Here is a 16658-nt window from a genome sequence, read left to right on the forward strand (position 1 = left end):
CTGACCGGGTCTGCAATAATGCACCTGGACAAGTCCAGATGTTCCTCTTCTAGTGGGTCATTTTCCTTATTGTATCCACAAAACTGATCACTGAAAAAGTAATGGCTGAAATGAATTCCTACTCTTAACAGATCCACTTAAATTTCTCAAGACCTCTTAACTAGAATTTACACACTCTGGATAGAGGGGCATAATACGGTTCATTAGAAATTGTGACTCATCAGATTCTTATTCCTCTCTGTCCATATAAATTCAAGTCTCCTTCCTAGTGACATAGAACCTGGTGCAGAGTACAGGACACTTTCCCCTTAACCACCCAGGATGGTCATGAAATGGGAATCCTAAACATACAAAGCACATCACGGTAAAAAAAAAAAAAAAGTAGTGACTTTTTTTTCATTAAAATAAAAAAAGGAATAACTTACAGAAGACAAAACTGGAGGATGGGCAAGCAAGTTGCCCTAAAAATGTCAAGGGTTTCCCCTGTTACACTGATGAGATGTATTCTGTGTTGCTTCAAAAGGTAGATAGACTACGAATGGATCGATAGAAATTTCAAGGAGGCAAATTTTTGTACCTAAGAAAGAAACTTCTAAAGATGGAGGGTGTGGGGTGAGTGTTTAAAATCATAGGCTTTCAAATTAGGGACCTGGGAGATGAGAAATTCCAGTTTGCCATATACAACTATGTGACCATGGGCAAGGGACTTAACTGTTCTGAGCTTGGATTTTCTGTCTCACAAGTTACATAGGTATATATGTAAGTTCAGTGACCTTGTCTGTGTACCCAGCTCTCAAGCCCAGGGTCTAGCGCCTATTAGTTGCTCAATTAATATTAATTAATATTAAGGATTGAATTTCTTGGATCCTTAATATGAGACAAATGCTGGGATGAGCATTTTCATTCCTTTCAAACACATTCATGGAAAATCTACTGGATGCCAGAAACTGGGCCCGTCACGGTAGTCTCTACTGCCATCGTTGTGACTGTCATCATCATTGTAGCTGTTGTTTTGTGGTGGTGGTTGCTAAATAAGTCACTTTAGGTAGTGGTGAGTATCCCTATTTTTGGAAGTGTCTAAGCTCATGTTGATGACAAGGTGGTGATGTTGACAAGGAAATTCACACACCACAGTAAGGGTCATATCCAAATCTGAAATCATAATTCTGATTTTACATAACACTCAAGCTAGCTAGTTAGCACTTCCTTAGCACTTTCATTTTTTACACATGGACACACTGTGGAAGGGAAACCTTTGCTCCACAGTCTTCCTCTGTGTAATGTTGTCTGTAATTTGAGTGCTGTTTTAAACTCCTTTTGGCTGAACAAGAAGAGAAGGTCCACTTGGATACATTTCTTCTTTTTTTTTTTTTCACTTGGATACATTTCAACCCAAGACTTTTCTGATTCAAGTCAACTCTCCTTGGCACTACACATCACATCTGCTTCCTTTTTTCTTTTAAATTGAAGTATAGTTGATTTACAAATGTTATGTTAGTTTCAGGTATATGACAAAGTGATTCAGATATATATATATATATTATAATTTTTCAGTATAGTTTATTATAAAATTTGGGAACTGTTGGTTTTGAGTCCTACCAGACATGGCATCATTTCGTTGCTGATATGAAAATGTGTATGTATGCATAAAAGGAAGATAATGAGCTTTACCCTAATAATAATTTCAAGGCAATATGAAATCCATGAGGAAGACTGTATGTGCCTGCTAAGTGGCATCAGTCATGTCCTACTCTTTGCGACCATACGGACTGTAGTCTGCCAGAGCTTCTCTGTCCGTGGGATTCTCCAGGCAAGAATACTGGAGTGAGTTGTCATGCCCTCCTCCAGGGGATCCTCCCAACACAGGGGTCAAACCCACGTCTCTTTCATCTCCTGCATTGGCAGGCATATTTTTTACCACTAGCACCACATGGGAAGCCCATAAACACTTTTAATCATATGTAGTATTATCTTTGGCCTTTTTTTTTTAAAGTACCTTCCCCACTGACACACATATCTCATACCGCATGGCTTGCAGAATCTTACTTTCCCAACCAGGGATGGAACGTTGGTCCTTGGCAGTGAGAACACCACATACTAAGCACTGGACAGCCAGGGAATTCCCTTAGCTTTGGCTTTTTTAATATCTGGTACATTGTCCATGCTAGAGCCGTGGCTGCTGCTATGTGATTGGGAATGGACCGCAGTATCATCTTAGTGACAATCTGGTCCCAGCATGGACATCTGATTTCCCAAAGCCAAATATCTGGAAATTAGGAAATTGCTGGTTGGTTGGGTGAAACACTGTGTTTTCATCCTAGTTGTATGCAGGAGGTACAACCTGGTGATGAAAGAAAACAGCTGGCAGGAGAGAATGTTCCATCTCACAGGTCACTCCCAACCTGTGAAGCTCTGGGAACAGTTTCTGGCTGCTCTACATCTTGGCCCTCCTGTCCACCCTGCAGCAAGTCCCTGTGACTTGGATGGGGCACTCCCCTGCATTTTGGCTATAGGGACTCTTACTTCCAGATGTCCTAGAGAGTCGCTGGCTATGAGCCATCCAACTCACTACTTAGTTTCGTAGGGAAACTAAGGAACTTCAGAATCCACTTCAGAAACTCAGCCTGAAGTCTACATTTGGCATATTCTTTTCTTGAAAGCATTCTACAAGTTTAAATTCTCATATTCTTTCTTGGAAGATGATCTTCAAAGTCATGTTTACAGGCTTAAGATTTATTGGTCAAGGGGCTGCCCGAGGACCAGCCTTGGGTCAACAATGGCTTGGCGGGTCAAGCTCTCCCATCCAGATGGCAAGATCTTGGCTGAGCATCTTAACATGAAACCTCTCTCTTCTTTCCCCTTCCTTTGCCAGTTCTTATCCCAACAACTCATCTTCTGGTTACCAGGTTACTGCTTGTCTCTAGCTCTTGACCTCTTCTTTTAACAACTGATTCTTGCATTCTTAATTTATCCATCTTCATGCTCAGTCCTTTGGTTCCCACACCGATTTCTGTCAGGTACCTTTTGTCTTAGAATCTGCCTCAGAGTCTGTATCTAGTTTTGTCCACCTTAGATGCATGTGCTCAATCATCTACTGGTGTCCCATTGTGGGGTGGCTTCAAGTGTACAGTCACACAGGACCCATGTTCAGAAGTTCCTTGTATTTGATTTAATGCTCTGCTGTTGACTTCTTGAAATTCTTATTTTATCTTTGAAACTATGTTTTGGAAGGCTTCCCTGGTGTCTCAGAGGGTAAAGTGTCTGCCTGCAATGCCAGAGACCTGGGTTTGATTCCCGGGTCGGGAAGATCCCCCGGAGAAGGAAATGGCAATTCACACCGGTACTCTTGCCTGGAAAATCCCATGGACGGAGAAGCCTGGTGGGCTACAGTCCACGGGGTTGCAAAGACTGAGCACCTTCACTTTCTTTCTTTCTTTTGTAAGTGAAGCCCAATGGGATAATGGAGCATGAACATGATCAGAAGAGAGGCACAAACACTCTTTGCAACCCCATGTAGTACCTAGCATTCACAGTGCCCCATAAGCATACAGTGGTTCCAAAAAAGGGGAGTTCAGCAAACATAAGGTAAGGGTGTTTGGTCTATAACCAAGTAAGCACCTACACTGACAGCCCAAAGAGGCCAGGCTTTCCATTCAACCCAGAAATTGCTTCAAATGCAGAAAGGAAGCAACAGTGTTCTACGAAACACAAATAACCTAAAACCCCAGCATATCCTTTCTTGCTTAAGTTACTTCCCTGTGCTAGCCAACCACTTAGGCTGAAAATGATGACAGAGAAGGAAAGATTTGGGTGGGAGTAAGGAATAGCTCCCTTTCCTTTCCTTACTCATCAGAAAGGCAAGATTGGTAAAGAGGGCACAAAAAAAGTATGCATATAAAAAGTGAAATAAAAGCAGTTGAGTTCATTTTGTCAGCATTTTCACAGTTCCAGCAGGAATAAAGTACATATGCACGTACCAACTGCAAAATGTGAACTGTGGAACTTAGGTGATTTCACATCCCAGTTAAGTGCTCTTGTATTTCCACTTAAAACTGGCACTGCACACTATAAAGATGAATGGCTAATTCACGCCAATCCTTTAAAATTATCATTTTCTAATAATGACATTAAATAGCAGATAAAAACACCATGTCGAGAGAGATCATGAAAGGGGAAAAGCTTTATTTTTTAAGACCTTTAAGGACAATTTTCTTCTGCTTTTTGAAGAAGGAGCCCACATTTTCATTTTCCATTGGGCCCCACAAATTATGTACCTGGCTCTGGTTCTATGGCTTGAAGATAAAACAAGTACTGATAAAACTGACTCTCATCCAGGCCTTTTTCAGGTGTGACTTATTTAGGCCGTGTCATTCCCCTCTCCTGGGACTTTTAATTCAATAGAAATTACCTGTCCTTTGGTAAAACAAATAAAACCCCTCCCAAACATAGCTCTAAATGGATAGGAAGATGGATATAAAATAATGTGGTAGGGACTTATACAAAGCCACAGGGTGTGCCAGGAATAGGGGCCTAAGCTGACTCTCATCTAGCCTTCAGATTCAATGCCATGGCCTGCCAGCACTCATCTCCACTGTGGGCATCTGAGTCTTGAACATCATTTGAAAATACCCACAAAGTCATGCATTACAACCTTTTGATCACATCCCAGCTGGGGCCCTCACAATCCCACAGGAACAGATGTAAAGCAAAAGGCTCTGTCCTTCAAGAGGTTTTGCACAGACCATTCCAAGGCCCCAGGGGAGCCCTGTGTCTTGTTTGAGGTCAATGGGAGTCGATCAGTTGGCCAGTATATGCCTCTTTTGTAGCCTTGGTAAGAATTACATGTCTACATCTCCCCTGGCAGGTCAGAATATCTTTTCTAATCATTGTATCAAAATCATTAGAAATTCTGAAGGAAGAAGATGCTGCCTATCTTTTCCCTTGAATTTCTTAGAGAATAAGACATGCACAATCAAATCGAGAAGACTTGCACCACTGGCCAGATCCCTACTAATCAGAGAGAAACTCTAAGCCAGAACAGACCACAACCATAGGCACCTTGCAAATTGCCTGCATACCCTTCAAATGGTCACTTCAAGTCATCTAAATGGATTTTTCGGTGAATATCTCTTAGCAGATTCTAACTGCCCACTTGCTGTTCTCTTGGGGCCTTCCATGCAGAGTACAAGGACCACCTGAACCTAGATTTCCTCCAGAAGCCTCACAACAGTTTTTGTTTGGTGCTGAGATGCCCTTAGCAACATGGCCTAATCCTCCAGGTATTTCTGAGCTAGTCCATGTTGCTTCTAAACCCCAAAGCTCTTCCTCTATGCACAGCTGTGTAGAAGGACAGATTCTTGAGAGGACCAACATCTTCAGACTGTTCCTACTTGGAGCCCACTGGGTTGCTCAGCCAGCACTGCAGCCCGGATGGAAGGGCCAGTTGCCTTTTTGCCAGAACAAACTTGCAGTTGCTATCTCTTCCCTTCAATCAGGCACAGGGGGAAAGATTATCTTACAGGCCACACTGCATTGCTCTGGTCTTAACAACAATAATAGGGACCATATTTCTTCCTCTTTCCATCAAATGATCATTGTAAACACGTATTTAAAATTTTTAGGTTGCCCTTGAAAATAATCTTCACAAAAAGATTTCAGTGAAGTGTAAAAAATGCTCTGATAGATACAATGGCGACTGGGCATAAAAACAGGACGCAGGAGGTCCTTCACTTTGTAAACAGTTTACATTTAAGTAAAGAAAAAGATAGAGGAAGGAAATATATCACAATGGATTTCTTTAGGTTGCTGTGACCATAGGTAATTTTGCATTTTCTAAAAGAAAATACATTCGATAGGCATGCATTACTTTTGCAATCCATAAATTATGAATATTAATAAGTGGTGAGCACTGGAACAAGCAGCAGAAGGGGAAATCTGCCGTTGCTACTTTCCATTCTCTCACCACTAAAGTTTTCCAGGAGTGTGGGGGGGGGGGGTGGGCGTGGAAGTGGAGGAACTGTCCAGATCTTAGCCCCACCCACTGGGCTGGCCTGACCAAGGAAGACACAGCTTCAGTTTCACCATGGAAATGTAACCACTTTGGGGTAGAAGGTAGGCTGTGCTATCCATAGGCTGGCAGCCAATAGCATGGGGTGAGGGGCAACCCTAGAATGCCCATGGAAAATACTAAATAGAAGACTCTACTGCCAGTCTGAAATCACTACATTAGTGATTTCTCCACCCATGGCCACTCTGCCCTTTACATTCATCAGGCAGTAGTGAACATGCCAGAGACTTGCAGGAAAGGAAGGGAATCACGATGTGCCTTGTGATTGACTGAAATACACCTATGCCATATTACTACTACTTTACCTGCTGCAGTTACCAGTAGGACTGCCATCAGCAGCACCATCCCCACCGTCGCTACTACTACTATTATTATTAATCCTTTACGTGTGTAAACTACTTAACGAATTACAAAGTGCCTGGCTCTAAGATGACCCTGGATATGGCCTTATGGAAGCAGAGATAGGCAGGCACTAGAGACATCCAAGGGAACAGAGCGGACTGGCACTTAGAAACAGAGCACAATTATCCACATATATTTTTCATCCCCCAACTGTCTGGCCTCCAGACAAATCCATCTCCAGCCACACCCATTCTCCTCACCTAACTCTGCGCCAAGTGTCCAGAGCTAAAGAGTTTGGGCAACTTCAAGGGTTAGGGACCAGGAGTGAGGGCCTTTAATTTGATTAGAGGAGGTGGGTCATTCCCAAATCCCACCAGATGAGGTGGGAGAAGACCAAAGACTGCTTTTCAAATATAAGGCCTCTGCCAACCTCTTCCACCTTCTCTCAGGAAGGCCCTGGAATGACCCAGACTCCTCCGTTTTAGAGACTTTAAAATTTCCTGTTAATTTTTAAAAATGCCCGACTTTGACCTTAATCTCCAAAGTGTACTTGGGAATTTCTTATCCCAATAAAAGGACTCCCTTTTCCTCAAAGCCTAGCAGTCAGCTGGTGTGAGAACCAGTGCTACACGGAGTGGGGGGCGGGGTGGGGGGGCGAGAATGTAGCACAGCTCAAGCCCAACCTTGAACTAGTTTCCCTTTGAGATTGCTCTCTTCACCTGGCAACCGAGGCCCCAGCAGAGCTCGGAGAGAAGAAAGTGCATTTTGGAATCCATTTTGCTTGAGATGCTGAAAGCATCATAGCAAACTGCCCTTTGCCACTGGGGCCAAAGGGACTCGGGCGAGGATTTGACTCTGAGATGCGGTCAGCTGGGGGGAAGGTGAGGGCCAGCTCTGGTGTCAACGATCCCCGAGGCCAGCAGCCACCGGGCATGAGGTGGGTGCGGGTGGCCCACCCCGGGTGCCGCTTCCCGCATTTGGACCCGGGTCCACTGGTGAGCAGTAGTAGCAGCAGTCGCCGCCAGGCCGGCTGGGTCCCCATCTGTCCTTCCAGCTATTTATAGGCGAAATTTACGAGGATGCGGGGGAGGAATGCGGGATGACCACGAGTTTCAAAAGGTTTAATCCTAAAAGTCACACTTTTTCCAAAGCGTCCCCCCCTCTTGGGCTTTCCTTCCCGGAGCAGCACGGTCCCCGCGAGGGAGAGCGGGGCGCGGCGCGGTGACCGGAGGACCGAGGCCAGAGAATAGGGACCAGCTCCGGGCTGGAGCCGGGGAGGGCAGAGCAAGGAGGGGCCGGGAGCGCGGCGCGGCGCGGTGCAGCTCACCTGCCAGGCTGTTGTAGCAGTCGATCTCGATGGCTTCCACCGTCTTGCTCTGCTCCTCCGAGAGGCGACCGGGGTTGGGGGCCCCGGCCGGGGAGGCCCCGCGCGAGTCCCGTTCCCGTTCCCCGGCGGCCGGCAGCAGCCCCTTCAGCTCCAGCAACGCCCGGTGGTATTTGCCGATGGCTTCGCGGAATTTCTTATCCTTGTAGCACTGCGCCCCTTGGCTCTTGAACTCGTGCGCGCGCCGGATGAACTCGGCGGGCTCGGCCGCCGCCCCAGCCTGGCCCCGCGCCGGGGTCCCTCCGCCGCCGCCGCCGCCGCCGCCGCCGCCGCCACCGCCGCCGCCCGGGACGCACAGCGGCGGCTGGGGCCGCTGCGCCTCGCCAGCCGCGGGCGGACTCGGGTTCCCCTTGGCTCCGGCCGCCGAGCCCTTCCTCTCCATTCGGCCGCCGCCCGGCGCCGCCGCGCCCTCCCGGGTTTAAACGCGGCGGGCGCCGGCCCCGCGCCTGGAGAGCTCGGCCGCGGCCGTGACACCCCGCGGCGGTCCGTCGTCCCGCACTCCCATTCTCCTCGCCAGCTGCGGGAGGCTGCTCTCTCCTCCTCCTCCTCGGATTGCCTTCCCCTCCTTCCCTCCGCCCTCCCTCCCCCACTCCCGCGCCGCCCGCCCTCCGCCTCGCCCTCCTCCCCTCCCGCAACCTGCGGTCGGCGGCGACCTGGCCCCGGCGCGCTCCGGGGCTAGCGGTGCCGGGGGTCGGGGGCCCGAGAGGCTTGGCGGGGACTGTCGCTGACCCGGAAGAAGCTTGGCTCGCCTGAAGGAGGGGAGGATTAGTGACAAAGACGAGCCCTTTCTTTCCCATTCAATCCAGCCCTCGGAGGCGCGCCTAGTCTGAAAGAGACGCATGGGGGAGGGTGTGTGTGTGTGTGTGTGTGTGTGTGTGTGTGTGTGTGTGTGTAGGGATGTATTGTGAGTGAATATGTGTGTGTGTATATGTGTAGGGATGTATTGTAGGTGAATGTGTGTGTGTGTAGGGATGTATTGTGAGTGAATGTGTGTGTGTGTAGGGATGTATTGTGAGTGAATGTGTGTGTGTGTAGGGATGTATTGTGAGTGAATGTGTGTGTGTAGGGATGTATTGTGAGTGAGTGTGTGTGTGTGCGTGTGTAGGGATGTACTGTGAGTGTGTGTATGGGGGATATATTGTGTGTGTCAGTGTGTAGGGATGTATTGTCAGTGTGTGTGTGTGTGTAGGGGTGTATTGTGAGTGTGTGTGTGGGGGATGTATTGTGAGTGTGTGCGTGTGTAGGGATGTATTGTCAGTGTGTGTGTGTGGGTATGTGTGTAGGGATATATTATGAGTGTGTGTGCATGTGTAGGGATGTATTGTGTGTGTGCATGTGTAGGGATGTATTGTGAGTGTGTGTGTGTGTGTAGGGATGTCTTGTCAGTGTGTGTGTGTGTGTGTGTGTATGTGTGTAGGGATGTATCATGAGTTTGTGCAGGGATGTATTATGAGTGTGTGTGTGTGTATGTGTTTGTAGGGATGGGGGACACATGCAGACTCACTCGCAACAGATTTCTTAAAAACTAAAAGAACAGGTGCGGCGGGAAGCAGGGACATAGGCACAAGCTGCAGCTCCTGGTTCTCCGCAGTAAGAACCAGGAGCTGTGTTAATATTTTCGTGTTAATAATTTTATGGTGGCAAGGCCTGTTTTTTTGTGGGTGCAGGTTGTCACTGAGATGTGTCCCCATGTGTGGCTGCCCAGGCGCCCAGAACACAGTGGGCACTTCACCCTGCAGGCGTTATATTCTGAGAGCCGCCGTGTGCTGACGCCTGGGTGTGCAGGCAGCTGTGCAGAATGAATCACGGACATCAGAGATGGAAAACACCTGTTGCTGTTGGTCATCAAGGCTGGGCACGTGTCCTACTGTCCACTTGCAGGACAGCTCTGCCCCGCCTCGGAAGGTTCCATCCCTTACTTCATTCATTCTTTCAGACTGCCCTGGCTGTCTGCTGGGGATGTGCTGAGGTCAAGGGGCAAAGATAGTCCAGGAAGGGACTATCCTGCTCTCTAACTAACTCCCGGTCTACTGGAGGAGATAGACCACCCACCCATATACTCACTCTGCCAGGTAGAAATTGGTAAATGTCGCCAGAAGGAAAAGAAAGTCCTATGGAGCCCCAAGGAAGGGAAGCTTTGTGCAGGAAACATTTGAGGCCTTGAAGGATGGGTAAGATCTGATCCTGAGGAAATATAAGAAAATGTCATCTCAACCAGAGTGAGGAAACAGCAGAGGTCCTGATGTTCGGAATCTTGGGGATGTTTACAGCATTAGTGGTTTGAGTTTAATGGTCTAAACAGAAGTAACTGAAAATGATTGGGTTAGATTATGGAAGCATTTGAAGGGGTTGCATATGATTTTGCAAACGGAGGAGAAGGGTGGCCTGTTTTTTAGTGCTCCTGCCTCCTTTATGATGCTGAGAAAAAGATGTATGTATTTTACATCATTGGTTTTTGAAGCACGGTTTCCAGACCTGCAGCATCAGTGTCACCTGGAAAATAGGAGATGGCGTTTCCAGGGTCCCACTCCAGGCCTGCTAAAATCAGAAACTCTACGCATGGGATCCAGCAGTCTGTATTTTGACCCCCACTGCCACCTTGATTCAGATGCACAGTCAAGTTTGAAGACTCCGGCTCCAAAACCTAACTACTCAAAGTGGAGGCCTTGGGCCAGTAGCATCCACTTCACTTTGGAGCCTGTTAGAGATGAAGAATCTGCAAAATCCAAGATCTGCTGACCCAGATCTATCCTCAAGATCACCAGATGATTCATATGCTTATTAAGAGTGTGAAAAACCCTGCTCTGGAGGATTTGCAAAGTACAGAAATGTACAAAGAAACCCCCCCACTCTATACTGTCACCCAGGTATATTCTTTGTTAATATTTCGATATAATTCCTCTCTGTTTTTTTCTAAGCATCTATATTTGTACAAAGTGCTCTTTTAACAAACATGAGTGATATGGGATGATATATATAGTTTCCTGCTCTTTTTACTTTACGTTTTATGTAATTAAATAGCTTTTTAAAGTCTTGTTTTTAATGGTTTCACAATATTCTTTTTGTGTTTGTAGCATAGTGTATTTAATCATTTTTCTGTGGTCAGATAGATTGATTCCAAGTGTTTGCTATTATAAAGTACACTGAGATAATAAAAATAATGGATACCACTTACAATAATCCAGTGAAATAGGTGTTGTTATTATCCCCATTTTAGACACCAGGTCACAGAGACTCGTCCCAGGTCACATTGCTGATAAATAGAACTGGGGGACTTCACTGCTGGTCCAGTGGCTGAGACTCCTCGCTTCCAAAGTGAGAGGCTGGGGTTGGGTCCCTGGTAAGGGAACTAGATCCCCCATGCTGCAACTAAGACCCAGCACAGACAAATAAATAAATATTTTTAAGAAAGAAGTCGAGCTGGCATTTACATCCAAGCAATCTGGCTTTAGTATCTATGCTCTTAACTAACTCTATTCATACTTAGTTTTTGTCCTCATTTGTATTTCTTCACAATAAACTATGTTAATATCTAAAAATGTCTTGAAACATACTTTCAATTTGCTTTTAGAAAGATTGTAGTACTTGACCTCTCACCAGCAACATGCTAGTTTCCCAACATCCTTGCCAACATGAAGGATTAAACTTTAAAAAATATTTCCTAATTTGATACATAAGACCTGTGTATTGAATGAACTGGGATATCATCAATTTCAAGGGTGAACATTTTTCACATGTTTGTTGCCATTTATATAGTATTGAGAGTTTTTATCCAGACACCGCCTTAATGTACTAAATTATACCTTATATGTTACAGCACCTTACTTTTTTAAGTGCTTGAACATCTTTAATCTTATTTAATCCTCCTCACAGCCCCAGAGAAGGAAAATGATTCTCTACTCACACAGTGAGTTTGTAGTAGTTTCTGATCAGGGAGAGATTATACTAGTTTAGTGGTTAAGATTTGGACTTAGACAGGTATAGATTGGAATTCTATCTTTGCTTCTTCCTGGGCAAGTTATTCAACTTCTGAAAACTTCAAATATCCTTAGTCATTAAATAGGGATTCTGTTTACTTCATAGGATTGTGGTGAAGTACATTGTAAGTACTCAACAGATTATAACTTTGATTATGACTCATTAAATTCCATCATGATTAGATTCCATAATAAATGTTATGGCAGATTCAGCCCATATTTGCTGACCCCTGGCCCTTTTCACTTTACAGTATTGTGTCAGGTAAAGCAAAGAGAAGAAATTGGGAGTTGTGTACTCTGAGTTGTTGTTTTAATTTTTTTTAATTGAAAAAGTGAAAGTGTTAGTCACTCAGTCATGTCCAGCTCTGCGACCCCATGGACTGTAGCATGCCAGGCTCCTCTGTCCATGGGATACTCTAGGCAAGAATACTGGAGGGGGTTGCTATTCTGTTTTCCAGATCTTTCCAACCGAGGGATTGAACCTGGGTCTCCTGCATCGCAGGCATATTCTTTACTACCAGGGAAGCCCCTTTTAAATTGAAGTACAGTTGATTTACAATGTCATGCCAATCTCTACTGTATAGCAGAGTGACTATACACATATATGCATTCTTTTTTTGGTATTCTTTCCCATGATGGTTCATCACAGGATATTGAATAAGTTTCGTGTGCTATATACATTTTAAACTTCCTACTTAGGTAGGAAGAGCTACTGAAGGCAAATATTAGATGGAGATCCAGGCCTGGGATTTGGTTACTGTCAGGAATAAGGTGTGAATTTGATCATCATAGTCACAATATTTAAATGTGAGAAGTATGTGCCCAATTGTTGTCTGTTTTTTCTGTGTCCTGGCTTAATGGTCCAACATCTCATTCTTCAATGTTGGGTTTGAGACGGAGCTGCAAGAGACATGTAATACACACGGTAACTATTCTGTGTAGGAAACAGTTCAACAAAAGCGCTTCAGACTAGATTGGATGAAGGAGAGCACAAGTGAGGAAGGGAGGGAATATTATGGGCGGGGAGACGGTGTGAGAGGAAACTTACTAGGCCCATCTGTCCCACTCTGCAGAGCTGTGTGTATATGTCTAGAATGGTTTTGTTTGCTTGTATTTAGTATGCTTCTGTCTCTGTCTAAACTACTCCCTGATAAGTGTGTGCTGGTTTCTCAGAAATGGCCTCCTCCCTTCAAATGGAATTAAATAGGTGCCAAAGAGAATTTCTCAAACACCCTTTTCATTAACTATTGAGAGAAGGCAATGGCACCCCACTCCAGTACTCTTGCCTGGAAAATCCCATGGGCAGAGGAGCCTGGTGCGCTGTAGTCCATGGGGTCGTGAAGAGTCAGACACGACTGAGCGACTTCACTTTCACTTTTCACTTTCATGCATTGGAGAAGGAAATGGCAACCCACTCCAGTGTTCTTGCCTGGAGAATTCCAGGGACGGGGGAGCCTGGTGGGCTGCCATCTATGGGGTCGCACAGAGTCGGACATGACTGAAGCGACTTAGCAGCAGCAGCATACACAGAGCACTGTCTTAGGAAGTAAGTGAAGATCCAAATGACAGACAATTTGGGCATGAATTTAGGATTCACAAACTCAGTGCTTCTCAAACTTTAACATGCATGTGACTCCACAGGAGATCTTTTTAAAAAGCAATTCCCTGATTCTACTGTTTAGGGTGGGACCCAAGAGTGTATTTCTAACAAACCACCTGGGGAAGATGATACTGATGGTCTGTGGCCCACATTTTGGGAAGCAAGTATTGAAAAGAAAGGATGTTCCATCTCTCCCCTTCTCTCCTGGCCTTTGCTTTCTCCCAGAGAAGACATATTCACTAGATTGAACATATTCCAGAAAATTAATTGGTCCACACTTCACAAGGGCAGGATTCTGAACCTCCATGCAGTTTTCTCTTCTATTTCATGCAGTGGGAATGGATGAGCTAAGTCAGAGCCTCCTCTTGGGGGTCAGGCCATCTTGCTTTCTCTTCCTCAGATGCATAGCCACGCATACTTTTCATTGCTTCCATTTCTGGCCCAGTATGGCAGGGCAAACAAGTTCTAGAAAAACATCTATTTCTGCTCTATTAACTATGCTAAAGCCTTTGACTGTGTGGATCACAACAAACTGTGCAAAATTCTTCAAGAGATGGGAATACCAGACCACCTGATCTGCCTCCTGAGAAATCTGTATGCAGGTTGAGAAGCAACAATTAGAACTGGACATGGAACAACAGACTGGTTCCAAATCTGGAAAGGAGTACATCAAGGCTGTATATTGTCACCCTGCTTATTTGACTTATATGCAGAGTACATTATGAGAAACGCTAGGCTGGATGAAACACAAGCTGGAATCAAGATTGCTGGGAGAAATATCAATAACCTCAGATATGCAGATGACACCACCCTTATGGCAGAAAGTGGAGAAGAACTAAAGAGCCTCTTGATGAAAGTGAAAGAGGAGAATGAGAAAGTTGGCTTAAAGCTCAACATTCAAAAACTAAGATCATGGCACCTGGTCCCATCACTTCATGGTAAATAAATGGGGAAACAATGGAAACAGTGACAGACTTTATTTTTTGGGGTTCCAAAATCACTGCAGATGGTGACTGCAGCCATAAAATTAAAAGACGCTTACTCCTTGGAAGAAAAGCTATGACCAACCTAGACAGCATATTAAAATGCAGAGACATTACCTTACTGACAAAGGTCTGTCTAGTCAAAGCTATGGTTTTTCCAGTAGTCATGTATGGATGTGAGAGTTGGACTATAAAGAAAGCTAAGTGCCGAAGAATTGATGCTTTTGAATTGTGGTCTTGGAGAAGACTCTTGAGAGTCCCTTGGACTGAAAGGAGATCTAACCAGTCTATCCTAAAGGAAATCAGTCCTGAATATGCATTGGAAGGACTGATGCTGAAGCTGAAACTCCAATACTTTGGCTACCTGATGTGTAGAACTGACTCATTGAAAAAGACCCTGATGCTGGGAAAGATTGAAGGTGGGAGGAGAAGGGGACGACAGAGGATGAGATGGTTGGATGGCATCACCGACACAATGGATGTAAGTCTGAGTAAACTCTGGGAGTTGGTGATGGACAAGAAGGCCTGGCGTGCTGCAGTCCATGGAGTCACACAGAGTCGGACACGACTGAGTGACTGAACTGAACTGATGGCAGGACACAGAGCGAGATTTGGGTATGTGATGGAGAGGGTAAGGCTCATCTAGCCTTTACTATTGGCTTTTACTTTGCTCCAATCTTGTTTTTGCAAGAGAACTCTGCACTAAGAAATTGAGCACCTATTCAGGTAAAAATAGTATTTGGACTGCTCATCTGTAGGTGGTCCTTGAATGTATTGCTTGCTCATGGATTTCACAGGGGAGAATGAAGACTGAGCCACGGTGTTTCTGCTACACAGTTGGTTTCACTGGTCCTTTGGCCAGCACTGGACATAGGACAGTGAATCCTATGGGTGATCTTATCACTAATGTAATAGCTCATTACTGAGCTGTTACTGAGATGAGATGCATTGCAAGATTTCTTAGAGATGTTCATGGATTATTTTGCTGGGAAGAATTTGGTGTGATGCACAGCAGAAGGCACAGTGCTCCTGCTGACGTTATGGGCCTCAGGCTCTGTATCTGCCCTTGGACCTGACCTTGTTTCTCTTTCTTTGTGTTTCTGCCTTTCTCACTGCCTCTTGGTCTTAGAAGACTGAAGCTTCCCTTTCTTTTCAAACTCTCTCTGGAGCTTTCATACCTCCTAAACAGATGGCATGTGCTGCTTTTTTCTCTTCCTTCAGCTCAGTTTCTTAAGCATATGTGAAAGACATATATTTGAATCTTCTTTATACTAATCTAAGCTGTTCAGGCCTTGATCCCATGCCAACAAAACCAACGCTATTTTGGGGGATGTTTTTCTAATTGCATTCAACTTCACAATTTACCTGAGAAAATTACAACATTTTCATTACCAGCTTTTAATCCATATTCAATCTTCAAAAATCCCTCTATGGGAAAGTGGGAGATTTTTAAATATTTCATGCTCAGGTGTAGTATCAACCGTATGAGGCTAATGTGAGTTTCATATTTTCATCCCCCACTGCCACCCCAACAAGAAATTCCTCTATCACAGTCTAGTTCAGTCTGGTCTTATTTAGAAAAACTAACCCTCTCTGCCTATCTTTACCCTCTCCTACTACTCAATCCATTCTGCACCCCTCAATCTTCCCATCTCCACTATCAATTGTAGCTCTCCACAGGGGCTATGATGTCAGTTATTTGGATCTGTCAGCATGTCTTCCTTAGGGGATTCTTCCTTCCCCTGTTCTATGAGGTCCTGGTAGAGCTGTCAATCACAGTGTCTGTGATATTATGATGTATAACAAGAAATATACAGTTGATCTTTATCTCTGTTTCTGACACAGAGTTCCTACGACCCTTGAAATTTCCTGAATGAAGAGAGCAATGAAGGTGTCTTTTTTTATGTTAATGAGATGACTTTTGGAACTCACTTAAGCACAGAAGAATTGATGCTTTTGAACTGTGGTGTTGGAGAGGACTCTTGAGAGTCCCTCGAATGAATATTCAGGACTGATTTCCTTTAGGATTGACTGGTTTGATCTCCTTGCAGTCCAAGGGACTCTCAAGTCCAACTCTCACATCCATACATGACTACTGGAGACACGATAGCTTTGACTAGATGGACCTTTGTCAGCAAAGTAATGTCTCTGCTTTTTAATATGCTGTCTAGGTTGGTCATAGCTTTTCTTCCAAGGAGCAAACGTCTTTTAATTTCATGACTGCAGTCACCATCTGCAATGATTTTGGAGCCCAAGAAAATAAAGTCTGTCACTGTATCCATTGTTTCCTCATCTATTTGCCATG

General features: G+C 44.9%; 1 protein-coding gene across 1 annotated transcript in view; it reads right to left on the minus strand.

Moving 5' to 3' along the window:
- Positions 1 to 8351, minus strand: part of TTC9 (tetratricopeptide repeat domain 9) — a 35198-nt gene extending 26847 nt beyond the window's left edge. The window contains exon 1 of the mRNA XM_014481346.2: positions 7737 to 8351. Within this exon, the coding sequence (XP_014336832.2) occupies positions 7737 to 8175 (439 nt within the window). The 5' untranslated portion in view covers positions 8176 to 8351. The remainder of the gene's footprint in view (positions 1 to 7736) is intronic.
- Between the last annotated feature and the right edge of the window lie 8307 nt (positions 8352 to 16658).

This window comes from Bos mutus, chromosome 10 (assembly GCF_027580195.1).
Source record: "Bos mutus isolate GX-2022 chromosome 10, NWIPB_WYAK_1.1, whole genome shotgun sequence".
NCBI lineage: Eukaryota > Metazoa > Chordata > Mammalia > Artiodactyla > Bovidae > Bos > Bos mutus.